The sequence below is a fragment of the Bos grunniens genome, chromosome 27, assembly GCF_055505025.1.
Source record: "Bos grunniens cultivar Pamir isolate PY7600 chromosome 27, Bosgru_T2T1.0, whole genome shotgun sequence".
Classification (NCBI taxonomy): Eukaryota; Metazoa; Chordata; class Mammalia; order Artiodactyla; family Bovidae; genus Bos; species Bos grunniens.
Genome location: NC_141191.1, coordinates 44,017,324 through 44,036,417, shown reverse-complemented (window position 1 = coordinate 44,036,417; position 19,094 = coordinate 44,017,324). Strand labels below are relative to the sequence as shown.

Sequence of the window (19,094 nt, the reverse complement as noted above, 5' to 3'; positions counted from 1 at the left end):
CTCCCCTGTGATAAACCTTAATGGAAAGATTATAAGAATACGCATGTGTGTTTCTGTAACTGAATCACTTTGTTATATGCAGTAATTAACAGTAGAAATCAACTGTACATCAATTTAAAAACTAAAAATAAAAAAAAAAGAATGGTTGCCCTTGGAGTCTTTCCCCAGCTGTCGGCAGGAGGACCCTGGGGTGGCCGAGGCAGCCGCGGTTTTTCAGCCGTTTCGGGCGGCTGATGCTGCAGTGTCCGCCCCTCTCCCGGCGCCTGCTCCGCGCAGTGGCGCGGGCTGCCCACCGTCCCTCCACGGCCCCTCTTCTTTGCTGGGTCGCCTGTATCTTGATTTCACTCTTCATTTGGCCAGGTGTTCAGACATTATATCAAAAAAGCCTTCCACGCCGTTGGTCATAGAACACCCATTTTGAGAGCTTGAAATAAGTCCGCCTCACTGACTGTAGAGGACTCGTTCCTCGAGGGACCAGTTTACAGGCCCGGGGTGAGGCCGCCCTGTGCCCAGCGCTCCGCACCCCGGTCATCCTCGACCAGAGCTGCGGAGAGACCGGCTCCTGCTCTGCTGGGGACCCCCGGCCTCCCCGCCTTCCAGCAGGCCTCTCCACCTCCCGTGTCGGGAGCTCCCCGGCACACCAGGAGCCGCTCTCCACAGATGTTTGACGAATACCCACTGCAATATTCTGAGTGGGGAAGCTCAAATGCTTCAAAAATTAGATAAATCTAAATGCCAGTTGTCAAGTCATACTAAAATATTGTTTGTTTACCTTTTGTTGACAGACTTGGTTTTTCTCGCCTTCAGTAATCTCACAGCGATGGCAGGTCATTTTACAGAATAAGAACAACCATAATAATGACGACTATCGCATTTCTTCTCTTTGCTAAAAGCACTTTACCTGAATTCCCACTCTATCAGAACTTGACCTGAAAAAGCTATTGAATCCCCGTGTCATTAACTTTTCTGTCTAAAGTCAAACTGTTGAGATCTAGAATTCATAGATAAATTTCTTTATCCTCTTCCTGGTTTTTTCTGTTATTTCCTAAAATCTCTGAGGTATGGATTGTTTTCTTGTGTGTATTTGTATTGGTTGGTTTTCCTTCCTCCTTGTAAATTTTTTACTTACAATTGGAATTACTTCAACTAGAAGCACTTGAATTCCTCTGAACCTGCAGCTCAGCTTCTTTATTTGTAAAATGAGGATAATAGTAACAGCATCCTCACAGGGTGATTATGAAGGTCACATTATGTAACGAGTGCACACTGGTTACAGTGGAGCCTGGCCCATCGTTGGCCGTCTTGTAATTTATGATTCTAACTGTAGACAGCATTTTCTGTGACATACATGCTGTGCTTTTTAACTTTATGGCACAAACATTACCCCACCCCACCCCAGAATACACACAGACTTTGGAAACTTCTGTGGTATTTATGACTACTCTGCCGATTTCAGAGGAAAGTGTCTGTCGTGTAGCACTCGCTGAACATTCAGGCATCCAGCCAACTCTGTAATTGCTGTTAATTCACTGTATCATTAACAGAATTAGTCATTGTTTCAGTTTAGACTGCGCTCAGATGCAGTTCACTTCTAGACTGTTGTGGGCTATATGAAAAATCAAATTGTCACTTCCAGCTAGCGATGATGAATACTTTGTTTTTGGTTGCATGAATGTTGAATTATTAATCTCTTAAGATAAATAACTGGCACTTCCTATGTCTGCAAACATAAAATGTATTACTTCTTTTCCAAGGGATAAAAGAAGTCTGTATATCACTTTCATTTTACGCTTAGCAAAACTGTAAATAGGCTACATCTTACGGAGTTGCCTCTGGTAATGTGAGACCTGTAAAAAATGTAAAGCAAACACAAAGCGCTGCATTCTCCTTACATTTATGTTTATGTCACTCTAATTGTACAGCGACTGTCATATGGCCGGTCATCGATTACACACTCGACGTGGACTCCATTAAGTATCTCAGCTGTTACGCTTCGCAATTAACTGTCATTATGTATGAGACACTTCTGCAGTTATAAAGCAGAAATGAATCATCTTGTCTTAGAAGTGTAGGATCGTTGGCCATTTGTTAAATGATGTCTTCTCTTTGCAGTGCCAATTAATAAATAAGTGTTGTTGGATCAGCAGTGCCCCACATAATGGTTTTAAGTTCAGGATCCCCAGGAAGAGCTGTTCCACTCTCTGATTTGGGAGGCGGGAGGTGATCCCCTTGTGGGAATATTTAACTCAGAGCTTCAGGTTCTGCTTTCAATGGACCTTCAGGTATTGCATATGTGCTCAGTGAATGAAAACATGGGAATGTGTGAGTGGTATTTGGGGCATAAGTTCCTGTTTAGATACTAGATCATCTTCACTTCCCTCTCAACTGTTTGGGATTCAGCAGTTTTTGAATCCATATATGACTATATGACTGGAAAATTTGTCCGAGCCATGAAAACCCATTTGTAGGAAACTCAAGTGTTCAGCTTTTTAAAAACTTTCCTAACTGTTTGAAAGGACTGTATTTCTTTTTTTCAATACTCTTTTTTAATTAATTTATTTTATTTAATTAATTTATTTAAATTAATTTAAGTAATTTACTTAATTGGAGGCTAATTGCTTTACAGTATTGTGGTGGTTTTTACTGTACATTGACATGAATCAGCCATGGGTGTACACGTGTCCTACCGTCTTGAACCCCTCTCCCACCTCCCACTTCCCTTCCCACCCCATCCCTCTGGGTTGTCCCAGAGCACCAGCTTTGAGCGCCCTGCTTCATGCATCAAACTTGCACTGGTCATCTATTTTACATGTTTCAATGCTATTTTCTCACCTTCTCCCACAGAGTCCAAAAGTCTGTTCTCTACATCTGTGTCTCCTTTGCTGTCTTGCATATAGGGTCATCATTACCATCGTTCTAAATGCCATATATACGCATTAATATACTGTTTTGGTATTTCTCTTTCTGACTTCCTTCATTCTGTATAATAGGCTCTTGTTTCATCCACCTCATTAGAACTGACTCAAATGTGTTCTTTTTACAGTTGAGTAATATTCCATTATGTATATGTGCCACAATTTCCTTATCCATTCTTCTGCCAGTGGACATCTAAGGCTATTCAAATTCAAGCCTTCGAACGGTTAAGTTGTACTCGTCGAAGCATCCTATTGCTGCTGTATTGTTGAATTTCTGTATTTTCCTTTTATAAAAAACTGATTTGAGGGTGGAAACCTCTATTTGAACAGAAGTTGACCAAGAGGTAACTTTCCTGCCTTATACTTTGGTATATGTAATATTGGATGAATGCAAAACTAGAAAGTCAAGAGATACCCAGAATAACACGCAAGTTTGGCCTTGGAGTACAAAATGAAGCAGAGAAAAGGCTCACAGAGTTTTGCCAAGAGAATGACTGGTCATAGCAAATACCATCTTCCAACAACACAAGAGATGACTCTACACATGGACACACCAGATGGTCAGTACCAAAATCAGATTGATTATATTCTTTGCACCCAAAGATGGAGAAACTATACAGTCAGCAAAAACAAAATCTGATGACTGTAGCTCAGGTAATCAGCTCTTTATTGCAAAATTCAGGCTTAAATTGAAAAAAGTACAGAAAACCACTAGGCCATTCAGGTGTGACCTACTTCACATCCCTTATGATTATACAGTGGAAGCAATGAATAGACTCAGGGGATTAGGTCTGGTCAGCAGTACCTGAAGAACTACAGATGGAGGTGTGCAACACTGTACAGGAGGCAGAGACCGAAACCATCCCAAGGAAAAAAAATGCAAGAAGGCAAAGTGGTCGTCTGAGGAGACTGTACACATAGCTGAGAAAAGAAGAGAGGCGAAAGGCAAGGAAGAATGGGAAAGTTATATGAACTGAATGCAGAGTTCCAAAGAATAGGAGGGAGAGATAAGAAGGCCTTCTTAAGTGACCAATGCAAAGAAATAGAGGAAAACAACGGAGTGGGAAAGACTAGAGATCTCTCCAAGCAAACTGGACATATCAGGGGAACATTTTGTGAAGGATGGGCACGATACAGGACAGGAATGGTAAGGACCTAACTGAAGCAGTGGAGAGTAAGAAGAGGTGGCAGAAATGCACAGAACTGCATGAAGAAGGTCTTAATGACCTGGATGACCACGACGGTGTGGTCACTCACTTAGGGCCAGACATCCTGGAGTATGAAGTCAAGTGGGCCTCATGAGCATTACTGTGTGCAAAACCGGTGACGGTGACGGAATTCCAGCTGAGCTATTTCAAGTTCTAAAAGACGGTGCTGTTAAAGTGCTACACTCAGTATGTGAGCAAATTTCGATAACTCAGTAGTGGCCACAGGACTGGAAAAGGTAAGTGTTTTCATTCCAATCCCAAAGAAGGGCAGTGCCAAAGAATGTGCAAACTGCTGTGCAGTTGCACTCATTTGACATGCTAGTAAGGCTATACTCAAAATCCTTCAAACTAGGCTTCAGCAAGTATGTGAACTGAGAACTTCCAGATGTACAATCTGGGTTTAGAAAAGGCAGAGGAACCAGAGATCAAATTGCCAACATCTGTTGGATTATAGAGAAAGCAAGGGAGAAGGCAATGGCACCCCACTCCAGTACTCTTGCCTGGAGAATCCCAGGGACGGGGGAGCCTGGTGGGCTGCAGTCTGTGGGGTCGCACAGAGTCAGACACGACTGAAATGACTTAGCAGTAGCATCAGCAGAGAAAGCAAGGAAATGCCAGAAAAACATCTATTTCTGCTTCATTGACTACACTTACACCTTTGATTGTGTGGATCACAACAAACTGTGGAAAACTCCTAAAGAGATGGGAATACCAGACCACTTTACCTGCCTCCTGAGAAATCTGTATGCAGGTCGAGAAGCAACCGTTAGAACCAGCATGAAAGAATGGACTGGTTCCAAATTGGGAAAGGAGTATTCAAGGCTGTGTATTGTCACCCTGCTTGTTTAACTTCTTTGCAGAATACATCATGCGAAATGGTGGGCTGCATGAATCACAAGCTGAAATCAAGATTGCTTAGAGAAATATCAACAGCCTCAGATATGCAGATGAAACCACTCTAATGGCAGAAACTGAAGAGACTGTAAGAGCCTCCTGATGAAAGTGAAAGAGGAGAGTGAAAAAGCTGGCTTAAAGTTCAACATTCAGAAAACTAAGATCATGGCATCTGGTCCCATCACTTCATGGGAAATAGATGGGGAAACAGTGGAGGTGGTGACAGATTTTGTTTTCTTAGGCTCCAAAATAATTGTGGACGGTGATTGCAGCCATGAAATTAAGGCGCTTGCTCCTTGGAAGAAAAGCCATGACAAACCTGGACAAGGTTTCAAAAGCAAAGACGTCACTTTGCCAACAAAGGTTCTTGTAGTCAAAGCTACGTTTATCCCAGTAGTCATGAATGGATGTGAGTGTTAGACCATAAGGAAGGCTGAGCACCGAAGGATTGATGCTTTTGAATTGTGGGTGCTAGAGAAGACTTTTGAGAGTCCTTGGGACTGCAAGGAGATCAAACCCGTTGATTCTAATGGAAATCAACCCTGATTATTCATTGGAAGGACTTTTGCTGAAGCTGAAGCTCCATTACTTTGACCACTCAATGTGAAGAGCTGACTCACTGGAAAAGACCCTGATGCTGGGCAAGATTGAGGGCAGGAGGAGAAGAGGACAGAGGATGAGATGGTTGGATGGCATCACCAACTCAATGGACATGAATCTGAGCAAACTCTGGGAGATACTGGAGGAGAAAAGAGCCTGGAGTGTTATAGCCCATGAGGTCACAAGACTCAGACTCAACTTAGTGACTGAACAACAATAACAACAATATTGGGTTGACCAAAAAATTTGTTCGGGTTCAGGAAATCCCGAATGAACTTTGTGGGCAACCCGACACAGTCTGCTCTCAAACTAGTGTTGTGTTCATAAGCCCACGAAGAAGCAAATGTAAAACACTCCATAAGCCCAGGCACGTGAGATTTCTGCAGAAAAATCCTGTATCCTGAGAATGAGCTCACACTCAGTGACCCCCGTCTACACTGTGATGCAGTCCTGCCATAAAGGGGGATCCACTAGAGACCATCATTGAAGCTTGAGGCAGCAGAACGGGTCGAGAGAGACACGGTCACTGTTGAGGCCACACAAGGGGGGAAAGGAAGCACAGCAAAAGAGAGAGAGAGAGCCACGAACAGAAAAGAGCGCGCACGCATGAAGAACCAGGCTGAGCCTGATGCGGCGTGTGCTCCTGAATGTCCTGTGCACACTGGATGCTTATCAGAAGGAGTCTAGTGACCGGTCCCTAGTCCAGTCTTCACGGGCATCCTGTCTTGCCAGAGGTTGGAGTGGGCGATCGCTGTGTGGTTGGAATGGGCCCTGGGAACTGACCAGGGAGCCCCAGCTTGCTGAGCAGGCCAGGGAAAAGGGTCTAGTCGAGCGTGTTTCCATGTCTATACTTAAAAGGGACTGAGAAAGACTTTCTTAAACTTCAGTGTCTATGCTATGAAGTTTCTTATTTTTTTTCCAATCATTTAAATTGTACTTGAAGCGCTCAGAAAGTTGCTCTGGTCCACAACCAGATGGAACATGCTCTGTGGCATCGTTCGCCACATGGGTGTCATCTTCACGCAGTTTCTAATTAATATTTCATTCTCTTACTGCCACTTATCAAGGTGGAATCTGTTTCCAGGTTCTTTTTTAAACTGTGGGAGGGTTTTTGTTTTGTTTCGCTGTTGTTTATTACTTTAGTCTTAACGACACGTGGTTCCCCTGACTTACAGTGAGTTTTTGCAGGTTTGATGTTGCCGCTGATACTCTGGTCTTAGGGTGTGTTCATTGCTGGGACAGTGCTCTTGAGTCGGTTTTGAGAGAAGAGCACTTGAGATGTCAAGGAGGGTGGTACAACTGACATTTTTTAATGTACTGTAACAAGCTGTTCAAATAAACACTTTCGTGGTCAGCCTCTGGCCAACACCCACTTGAATGATGGTAACCCTGCTATTTTTGGATCTTCCTCATATGGCTCACTGATTTATGGCACAGAGGCTCCAAATATTTCCTCTCTGGGTCTGCATGGAAAAGTCTTTTTAGGAGGAATGTGCTTCTCACTGATCTCAGACTTCCTCAGTAAAATCACAGTGCTATTTATCTCCTGATCAAAAAAAATGTTTGAAAAGTAGAAGCTAAAAATAGAGGTTATTACTAAAATCTTATTTGAATGGATCATTTTTACTGTCATTATCAGCTTTCCAGCTCTGAGGTGTTTATTTTCTTTACAGTAGTTTTCTAAATTATGTGTAGAATCTGCTGGTCAGAAATAGTGGGTTGGCCAAAAACTTTGTTCAGGTTTTTTTATTTGCTGCTCCCCAGGTGGCTCAGTGAGTAAAGAATCCACCTGCAATGCAGGAGATGCAGGTTCGACCCCTGGGTCAGAAAGATCCCCTGGAGGACGGCATGGCGACCCACTCCAGTATTCTTGCCTGGAGCATCCATGGACAGAGGAGCCTGGCGGGGGTCAAAAAGAGTGGACACGACTGAAGCAACTGAGCGTGCACACACACACGGAAACCTGAGTTAACTTTTTGGCCAACTCAATACCCTCCTGAAGTGCTTCTTCTCTGTCTCAACTCTCCTACACGACCTCCCGCCATGTTCAGAACAGCAGTGTGTCTGTGCGTGGACTGTTGTCTCTGCTGTGGAGCCTGTGGTGGGACAGAGACCACATGTTGAAAGTTCAGGAGGTGGGAGATTATTGCACGAACACACGACGCTGCGATGCTCCTTAGATCCCGGAGGGGTGCAGAGCAGCAGGCCCTCCTGCTGCCGGGGGCCTGGCCTCGGAGGAGGACTGACCTTAGACCGAAGTCATCACAGAGGATGACCAAGGGGGTAGCTGGTTATTTTCCCATTTTTCACATGAGGAAACTGAACCCCAGATGCTACCTTGACCTGTCCAACGTCAGGATTCCAGCCCGAGTCCTCACACCCAAAACTGTATATATTCTTTCAAAATTGTTTTGCAGTGTTGAGTAGACTCAATGGTAAAAACAACCAGCTCTGATACATGCAGTAACTTAGATGGGTCACAAGAGCATTATGCTGAAAAACCCCGCTTCAGAACGTGGCACCCTGTGTGATTCTGTTCATCGCGCGTTCTTGAAGTGACAGATTTGTAGAGATGAGGGGCAGAGTCGTGTTGTTGAGAATTCAGAAGGGAGGGACACGGGGGTGACCGTGGACCTTGAAGGGTCTCACAGAGGACGTTTGTGATGGACTGTTTGTTCTCTGCTTGACGGTAGTGGCGGCCACACAAATCTACAGGTGATAAAGCCCACAGAAACACATTTACATGAGTTCGTGTAACGCTGGAATGCCTGGGGGAGGTCAGTGACAGCGTCGGGGTCAGCTTCCTGTGATTTGACGCTGTCGTTAGGCGAGTTGTTACCCCTGGGGGGACGTAGGGAGGAGGTATGTGATCTGTCTGTATTGTTTCATACAACTGCCTGTGAATCTGTCGTTGCCTCCGAATTAAGTTTAAAAAATAATAAAAGAGGTGTTGAGGCTGAGCAGGAGAGCGTGGACTTTAGGTCAACAAAGTTTTCAAATTCCGGCTCCACCACTTACCAGTTCTTTAACCTCTCTGTCCCTGCCTCTTTTTTTTTTTTTTTAACCGCAGTAAGTTTAGTGAATATTTATCATCTCATATAGACCCAAAATTAAATAGGAAACATTTTTTGTTAAAAAATTAAGTTTTTATTTCCATAAACCCTTAGGATTTACTCTCTTAGCCACTTGCAGATGTGACGTAAGCCCTGCTCTTTGTACCTGTCCCGTTGAATATCACATCCTTGCTGCTGTTGCTCGGTTGCCGAGTCATGTCACGTTCTTTGCAGCCCCAGGACTGCAGCGTGCCAGGCTGCCCTGTCCTTCACGGCTTGTTTATCTTAAAACTGTGTATCTTTTAACTGCCTTCATCCTGTCCCCTCTCTGCCCACAAATCTGACCTTTTTCTGAGTCTGTTTGGTTCTGAAGTAGAATGGACCTACAACACTGTGTTACTTCCCAACACACGACACAGTGATTCGATATCTCTGTACAGTTCAGAATGATCACCACGATTAGTCCAGTGACAAAGTGTCACCCTCCGAGGATACTACCTAGTTTTGACGGTATTCCCCCCTCTCACCCTGCGAGGATACTACCTAGTTTTGACGGTATTCCCCACTCTCACCCTCCGAGGATACTACCTAGTTTTGATGGTATTCCCCCCTCTCACCCTCCGAGGATACTACCTAGTTTTGACGGTATTCCCCCCTCTCTGCGCTTCACACCTGTGACTCGTTTATTTTGTAACTGCAAGTTTGGCCTCTTGGTCTCCATCACCTATTTCTCTCCCCTCCCCACCAACCTCCCTGTGGCAACCACCTGTTTGTTCTGTGACTATTTCTTCTTGGTTTCTTCATTTGTTTTGTTTTTTAGACTCCACGTGTAAGGAAAATCGTACAGGATTTATCTTTCTCTGTCTGGCTGACTTCAATTAGCATTAAACCCTGTAGGTCCATTTCTGTTGTTGCAAATGGCAAGATTTCATTCTTTTTTATGGCTGAGTAATATTTGAGCAAACTCTGGGAGATGGTGAAGGACAGGGAAGCCTGGGGTGCTGCAGTCCATGGGGTTGCAAAGAGTTGGACACGACTGAGCAACTGAACAACAATAATCCATCATGTGTGTGTATATGCTACATCCTTATCCATTCATTTACTGAGGGACACGTACACTGCTTCATATCTTGACACTGCAGCACCTTCGTGAGCATATGGGTACATGCGTCTTTTCAGATTAGTGTGTTCATCTTTTTCGGATAATACCCAGGCGTGGAATTGCTGGGTCGTATGATAAGAACGTAAATTAGTGCAGCAACAATGGCGAACAGTATAAGGATTCCTCAGTTTCTTTATTTAAAAAAGGTTTTTAAAATTTTATTCAGATAGCACTGACATACAGTATTGTGTTCGTTTCAGGTGTATGGCGCAGTAATTTGATATATGATTATATTTTTAGTAAGTATCACAGTAAGTTTAATTAGCATCTGTCACCTCCCACAGTTTATTTTTAAAGTGAGCACAGTAATAATACTTCCCTCCTTTAGTTGTTTTGATGATTAGCTGGCCCAGGGTAGTCAGTCAATATCTAATAGGTTTTTCTTTTTGTTTAATTGATTTTCAGTGTTGTGTTAGTCTCAGGTGTACAGCACAGTGGTTCCATTGTACACATACATACATTCACTCTGTAATAACCACATGGGATTGAGTGAGCTCCCTGTACTATACGGTAGGAGTTTGGGATTCACATTTACCCACCTAGATACAGACAATAGGTAACCAACAAGGCTCTACTGTACAGCACAGGAAACTCTACTCAGATAGGTTTTTAAAATACTGTGTTATATACAAACGCAACTCATCATTTACACTGGATCATAGAAATACTGTCTTTTTATCTAGCACTTTAAGGGCCAGGTACTCTCACTTCTCTGCAGAATTTTGATATCACAGGTATTCTTTTATTAACTTCTGCCCGTTTCTTTCTACTTTCATGGGATTTACTCTATTCATTTTTCTTCCTTAGATGTATACTTAGCTCATTAATGTCTTTCTTCCTTTTTAATATATGCACTTAAAACGGTAGATTTCTCTTTTACAACTGTTTTAGCCAAATCACAAATTCTGGTACTGACAACCCAGCATTTTTATTGTCACTGAGTTATATCTTAGCTGATTTTTTTCTTTGATCCAAGAATTATTTGAAAATAGGTGTTTTAGTTCACAGTCCTCTGATGGGAGATCTGTATGGACTTAGGAATCCTTTGAAGTGTATTACGCTTTCTTTGTGGCTTAGCATGCGATCAGCTTTTAATAAATATTTCTTACGTGCTTTTGAATGAAATCGTACAGGATGTCACTTTCTGAAACTCGGTTTTTTTCACTCGGCGTAATTCCCTTTTGATCCATCTACGTTGTTGTGAGTGGTGGTTTTTATTGTTGAGTAGTAAGCATTCCACGAGGGCTTCCCACGTGGCTCAGTGGTAAAGAACTCGCCTGCCAGTGCAGGAGACACTGGAGAGTCGGGTTCGATCCCTGGGTCGGGAAGATCCCCTGGAGGAGGGCATGGCACCCACGCCAGTATTCACACCTAGAAAATCCCATGGACAGAGGAGCCTGGTGGACCACAGTCCATGGGGTCACCAAAGAGTCAGACATGACTGGGCGACTAAGAACAACAATAGTATTTCATGATATGGATGTGCCAGTTTGTTTAACCATTTACCCATTGAAGGACAAATGGGTTCTTTCCCTTTTTTACTTATTAAAAATAAAGCTGCTATGAACATTTCTGTATATTTGTGTGAGCATAGTTTTTATTTTTTGGGGATAAACGCCCAAGAGTGCAATTGTTGGGATGTCTGGTGAGCTCATATTTAGCTCTGTAACAAGTTGCCAGCCTTCTTTCCAGAGCAGCTGTGCCATTTGACACCCGTGCCAGCAGTGACCCGGTTTCTCTGCATGCACCTCGCTGACATTTAGTGTATCAACATGCTTTACTTTTCATTCCAATCCCAAAGGTAATGCCAGAGAATGCTCAAACTGCCACACAATTGCACTCATCTCACACGCTAGTAAAGTAATGCTCAAGTAATTCTCCAAGCCAGGCTTAAGCAATATGTGAACTGTGAATTTCCAGATGTTCAAGCTGGTTTTAGAAAAGGCAGAGGAAACAGAGATCAAATTGCCAACATCGGATGGATCATCGAAAAAGCAAGAGAGTTCCAGAAAAACATCTATTTCTGCTTTATTAACTATGCCAAAACCTTTGACTGTGTGGATCACAGTAAACTGTGGAAAATTCTGAAAGAGATGAGAATACCAGACCACCTGACCTGCCTCGAGAAATTTGTATGCAGGTCAGGAAGCAACAGTTAGAACTGGACATGGAACAACAGACTGGTTCCAGATAGGAAAAGGAGTTCGTCAAGGCTGTATATTGTCACCCTGCTTATTTAACTTATAATGCGGAGTACATCATGAGAAACGCTGGACTGGAAGAAGCACAAGCTGGAATCAAGATTATTGCCGGGAGAAATAACGATAACCTCACATATGCAGATGACACCACCCTTATGGCAGAAAGTGAAGAGGAACTGAAAAGCCTCTTGATGAAAGTGAAAGAGGAGAGTGAAAAAGTTGGCTTAAAGCTCAACGTTCAGAAAACGAAGATCATGGCATCCGGTCCCATCACTTCATGGGAAATAGATGGGAAAACAGTGGAAACAGTGTCAGACTTTATTTTTCTGGGCTCCAAAATCACTGCAGATGGTGACTGCAGCCATGAAATTAAAAGACGCTTACTCCTTGGAAGGAAAGTTATGACCAACCTAGATAGCATATGCAAAAACAGAGGCATTACTTTGCCAACAAAGGTCTGTCTAGTCAAGGCTATGGTTTTTCCAGTGGTCATGTATGGATGCAAGAGTTGGACTGTGAAGAAGGCTGAGCAGCAAAGAACTGATACTTTTGAACTGTGGTGTTTGGAGAAGACTCTTGAGAGTCCCTTGGACTGCAAGGAGATCCAACCAGTCCATTCTGAAGATCAGCCCTGGGATTTCTTTGGAAGGAATGATGCTAAAGCTGAAACTCCAGTACTTTGGCCACCTCATGGGAAGAGTTGACTCATTGGAAAAGACTCTGATGCTGGGAGGGCTTGGGGGCAGGAAGAAAAGGGGACGACAGAGGATGAGATGGCTGGATGGCATCACCGACTTGATGGACGTGAATTTGAGTGAACTCCGGGAGATGGTGATGGACAGGGAGGCCTGGCGTGCTGCAATTCATGGGGTCGCAAAGAGTCGGACACGACTGAACAACTGAACTGAACTGACTGCTGCTCTACTTTACCATCTGCAGGGTGTACTGCCACCTCCCTGAGCCTTTCAGTTGCGTTTCCTTAGTTGCTAATGATGTTGAACACTTTCTTGTGATTATTTGCTGAGAGTGGAATTTCATCTTCATTCAGTCCCTTGATTTTTTTTAATTTGGTTTTTCATATTTTCAGGATCCTTCCTAGGTTTTGGTCTTGTTGACCAAACCTACTTCAGTGAAAATGTCCCTCTGTGACTGTAGATGTATCATTTTCTCTGTATAATTCTGCCAACTTTTGCTTTTTATATTTTTCTCTGTGTTGTTACGGAGAAGGCAATGGCACCCCACTCCAGTACTCTTGCCTGGAAAATACCATGGACGGAGGAGCCTGGTAGGCTGCAGTCCATGGGGTCTTGAAGAGTCGGACACAACTGAGCGACTTCACTTTCACTTTTCACTTTCTTGCTTTGGAGAAGGAAATGGCAACCCACTCCAGTGTTCTTGCCTGGAGAATCCCAGGGATGGGGGAGCCTGGTGGGCTTCCGTCTATGGGGTCGCACAGAGTCGGACACGACTGAAGCGACTTAGCAGCAGCAGCAGCAGCTGTGTTGTTAGGTAGAGCACATTCAGAATTGTCCCATCTTCCTGATGAATTATTCATTTCATCATAATGCAGTTGTTCTCTTTATTCATTTTTGCCCTAAATATATATTTGTATGGCTTGCCTTAATCATATATTTGATCTGATAGTAATAGAGTCATTTAAGCTCCTCTTTAGTTAGTGTTTGCATAGCCTGTGTGCTCTGAATTGAGCATTCTCAGGGGAGACACTTTTCTCCCAGTTACGGTGCCGATAATTCCACCCCCAGGGCTTCCCCAGCACGTGCCTTAGCTCGCTCTCTCCCATAAGGTGTTACCTTTTCAGGTTCAGACGTTTGCTAAAAGGCTGGCTGCTCAGGTGTCATACTTTATATAGGGCTCGTGGCTCAGACGGTAAAGAATCTGCCTGCAGTGTAGGAGGCCAAGGTTTGATTCCTGGGTCGGGAAGGGAATGGCAACCCATTTCAGTGTTCTTGCCTGGAGAATCCCATGGACAGAGGAGCCTGGAGGGCCACAGTCCATGGGGTTGCAAAGCTTTGGACACGACTGAGCAACTAAGCAGCTCAGCTCCGAATCCTCGTCACGTATAGACCTAAGGTTCCGTCTCCTTCCTCCATGAGGGCATCAAACCCAAGCCCCACCCCAGACAGCGACACCGCAGGCCCGTGTGCCTGCTGTGATTTTCAGGTTTCCGTTTCAGCATCTGGGGATGCCCCGTGTAACTTCATACTTGCATTTTAAGGAATGTTAGTTATAAACATAGTTATAAAACTACATTGAGGAATGTGTTTTTTTCTTCAGCATTTCTGCGTGTTTGGGATGTGTAGGGGTCGGGGGATGGCCAAGTTATCTGGTCTGGGGTTTTGCTAACAGAGCAGGCAGTTCCCACGAGGAAAGCTCATGTAGCCTGAGAAAGGCGTCATGTTGAACAGTTGCAGAAGCCTGGATGTGTCCTTTCTGACCTTGACATCGTAAGGATTCAGCACATCTGATGTTTTGGACCCTGGAAGCTCTGCTGGAGTGATAGCACCTACGAAGACCTGCAGTGTGTATTTCTTGGTTCAGAGTCACTTTGAACTTAGGGTACCAGAAGGACTGGTCTTGAGAACACCAAGATTTTTTTTTAATATTTCAGCTTATAAATTTGAGACATTTATTAACACGATGTTAATAAACAGCATTAAAATCTCATTGTTGCTTACATAAGACTTTTGTAAAACAGAATTCTACCAGTTATAAAACTGATAAGTTTTCCAACTGAAGTTCTTTAAAAATGTTTCTAAGCATGTTTCAAAATTATGCCTAAGCAAAGTACAGCAGTAATCTAGCTATTATAGATAGGCTGCAGTAATAGTACATTCAAAATACAGAATTGAAGGAGGAAGACGTCTGTATATTGTAACTAGTATAGCTTCTCCATAAACTAATTGCATTATTTACATACGTGCTCTAGTTCATGTTTTTAAATTGTAACGTAGAATAATATTCATTTCCTTTTTGTAATATTGCCATGTTTTTTTAAGTTTTCTAAATGTACAAAATCCTTCAAATAATTGGAATCTAAGAAAAGTTTCCTTTCAAGTTTTTACTTTTGAACATTTCCTTCTTTGAACTTTTTTTAGAGCCTTGAGTCAGTTTTTGCCTTAGAAGCATTCCTGCAGTTGCACCAAGAGTAAACTCAATCCCCAGAACATTCGTTAAATGATTAGACTTTCATTAAATGATTAGAATTCATCAGAAGCAGAATGTCATGACCTTGCCACTGGAGTTTAGTCCTCTGTGCCCAGAATGACAAGTTCTGAAATAAAGATTTTGTTTATTGATTCTTCTTGTGTGCCGAAGGAACAATTAAGTGTTTGTTGTTGTTCAGTCGCTCAGTCGTCTCTGCCTCTTTGTGACCCCGTGGACTGTAGCTCACCAGGCTCCTTTGTCCTCCACCGTCTCACAGAGTTGCTCAGATTCATATGCATTGAGTCAGTGATGCTAACTAACCATCTCATCCTCTGTCACCCTCTTCTCCTTTTGCCTTTTAATCCTTCCCGGCATCAAGGTCTTTTCCAGTGAATTGGCCCTAAGCATCAGGTGACCAAAGTATTGGAGCTTCAGCTTCAGCATCAGTCCTTCCAATGTATATTCAGGGTCGATTTCCTTTAGGACTAACTGGTTTGGTCTCCTTGCAGTCCAAGGGACTCTCAAGAGTCTTCTCCAACACCACAGTTCAAAAGCATCAATTCTTTGGCATTCAGCCTTCTTTATGGTCCTCCTCTCATATCCATACATTACTTTTAATACACTGTCTAGGTTGGTCTCAAGTTTCCTTCCAAAGAGCAAGTGTCTTTGAATTTCATGGCTGCAGTCACCATCTGCAGTGATTTTGGAGCCCAAGAAAACAAAGTCTCTCACTGTTTCCATTGTTTCTCGATCTACTTGCCATGAAGTGATGGGACGGAATGCCATGAGTTAGTTTTTGAATGTTGAGTTTTAAGCCGACTTTTTCACCCTTCTCTTTCATCCTCGTCAAGAGGCTCTTTAGTTCCTCTGCTTTTAGAGTGGTGTCATCTGCATATCTGAGGTTATTGATATTTCTCCCACCAATCGTGATTCCAGCTTGTGAATCATTCAGCCTGGCATTTTGCATGACATATGCTGCATATAAGTTAAATAAGCAGGGTGACAATATACAGCCTTGTCATACTTCTTTCCCAATTTTGAACCAGCCAGTTGTCCCATATCTGGTTCTAATTGTTGCTTCTTGACCTGCATACATGTTTCTCAGAAGACAGTTAAAATGGTTTGGTATTCCCATCTCTTTAAAAATTTTCCACAGTTTGTTGTGATCCACACAGTCACAATCTTTAGAGTAGTCAGTGAAGCAGAAATAGATATTTTTCTGGAATTCCCTTGCTTTCTCCAGGATCCAGCCAATGACCCTTGGATTATTTTGTCTAATAAGAGGTGTGTCTACAAGTCAGGATGGCCATCATCAAGTAGTCTCCAAGCAATAGATGCTGGAGAGGATGTGGATAAAAGGAGCCCTCCTACACTGTTGGTGGCAATGCAGTTTGATACAACCACTATGGAGAATACAGTGGAGGTTCTTAAAGAGGGATCCCACTCCTGAGTATATATCTGGAGAAAACCATAATATGAAAACATTCATGCCCCCCAGTGTTCATAGCAGCACTATTTACAATAACCCAGACATGGAAGCAACCTCAGTGTCCAGTGTGTGTGTGTGTGTGTGTGTGTGTGTGGTGTATGTGTGTGTGTGTGTGTGTGGTGTGTGTGGTGTGTGTGTGTGTGTGGTGTGAGTGTGTGTGTGTGGTGTGTGTGTGTGGTGTATGTGTGTGTGTGTGTGTGGTGTGTGTGTGTGTGTGTGTGGTGTATGTGTGTGGGTGTGTGTGTGTGGTGTGTGTGTGTGTGGTGTGTGTGTACGTTGTGTGTGGTATGTGTGTGTGTGTGGTGTGTGTGTGGTATGTGTGTGTGTGTGGTGTGTGTGTGTGGTGTATGTGTGTGTATGTTGTGTGTACGTTGTGTGTGTGTGTGTTGTGTGTGTGTGTGTGTGTATGTGCTCAGTTGTGTCCAACTGTTTGCAATCCCACGGACTACAGCCCACCAGACTCCTCTGTCCATGGAATTTTCCAGGCAAGAATAATGGAACAGGTTGCCATTTCCTTTGTCAAAATGCCCAGAGGAAGAGATAAAGAAGATGTGGTTTTTAAATATATATATATATATATATATATATATATATATATATATATACACACACACACACACACTGGAATATTTTTCAGCCATATAAAAGAATGAAATAATGCCACATGCAGCTATATAGATGGATGTAGAGATTATCATATTAAATGAAGTAAGTCAGAGACATATCAGATGATATCACTTATATGTAGAATCTAGAAAAAGTTGTACAAATGAACTTACTTACAAAACAGAAATAGACTTACAGACATAGAAAACAAACTTATGGCCGCCAAAGTGGATTGGGGGTGAGGGGGAAACATAAATTAGGAGATTGAAATTAACATACACACACTACTATATATAAAGTAGATCACCAACAAGGATCTACTGTATAGCACAGGGAACTCAATATTCTGTGATAACCTATATGAGTAAAGAATCTGAAAGAGAATCAATGTATGTGTATGTATAACTGAATGACTTGACTGTACCCCTGAAACCAACACAATCTTATAAGTCAGCTGTACTCCCAACAAAACTTTTTAAAGATGAAAGTAGATCAGCGGCGTGGCTGTTTACGGCAGCTGTGTGTTTTCTTCTAGGTCACCTTCCGCACCAGAATCTATCACTGTAACATCAACAGCCAAGGCGTGATCTGCCTGGACATCCTGAAGGACAACTGGAGCCCGGCCCTCACCATCTCTAAAGTGCTCCTGTCCATCTGCTCCCTCCTGACAGACTGCAACCCCGGTAAGATTCCCAGCGGCGGAGGGCTGGAGCCGCGCCAGGCTGCAGCATCAGCCCTCGGTCGGCTGTTTACCACCAGGACCACCACTGGCACGGTTACTTTTATTATTATTGATTTTAAATTTCCATCATTTGTAACTCCTTTCTTTTTCAGTGTAGTCCAGTCATTAGTCTTTTTAAAACCCATTATTTGCCAAAAAGGAGAAAGCACAGTGTGTAATCAGAGTGAATGAAAAATCATTTTATATGGGGAAGTGCATTTAAAGAATGCCTCACATTCTGCTGCCAAATCATAAATAGGAATTCAAATTGAATAGCCTAATCTTTAATTTGGAGAAGGAAATGGCAACCCACTCCAGTGTTCTTGCCTGGAGAATCCCATGGACGGAGAAGCCTGGTAGGCTGCAGTCCATGGGGTCGCACAGAGTCGGACACGACTGAAGCGACTTGGCAATCTTTAATTAGATGCCCACCAGAAGATGCTCGTTTGAGAGATGAGGACTATTAAAATCCAACAGCCCCTCAGGCAGCACCACGGAGAGGTCACCATTTGGCATTTTCATAACCGCGCGTCCTTACGAGCCAAGCCGTTAAGAGCCGAAAAGCTCCTGAGCTAGGAAACGCCGGGCAAGGCCACAGGGCAACGCTGCCTCCCAGGGCCGCGAGCGGGGCCGTGGCCACGCCCTGCCTGCTGGTGTGCTTCCGGCCGCGAGTTCTCCTTCCGGGTCTTCCTGGGTGTGTGAGTGCGCGGCTCTGCCCAGCCGCTTCTAGCTCAAAGACAAGCCAACTGCCAATAGTTTACGTATCTGGGGATTTGGGGGGAAAATAACAGAAGTCCAAAGGGTTTTCATTGGGGTTTTCATCGATATTCTCAGTGAGAAGTTCTTCTTTCAGTGTTTAATTAATAGTCTTAATACTTTTTGGGATTCCGTCTTCCAAGTTCAGGAAATGCACTCAATAGACAAGCGAAGTTTCAGAGAGAAATGGCAAGTGGGAACTAGGATCTCTCTTGGGACCCGGGCTGGTTAATAAAGCGTGTAGAAATTGTCATCTTTTCCATCTTTGTATGTTTGCTGTTTTTCAGTAGTAAAAAATTATTTTTAATGACATTTAAAAACATT

General features: G+C 43.3%; 1 protein-coding gene across 3 annotated transcripts in view; it reads left to right on the top strand.

Annotated features, from left to right (window-relative positions):
* Positions 1-19,094, top strand: part of UBE2E2 (ubiquitin conjugating enzyme E2 E2) — a 405,476-nt gene that overhangs the window by 300,771 nt on the left and 85,611 nt on the right. For all 3 annotated transcript variants that reach the window (XM_086380875.1, XM_086380876.1, XM_086380877.1), the window contains one exon: positions 17,829-17,976. In XM_086380875.1, the coding sequence (XP_086237001.1) occupies positions 17,829-17,976 (148 nt within the window). The remainder of the gene's footprint in view (positions 1-17,828; positions 17,977-19,094) is intronic.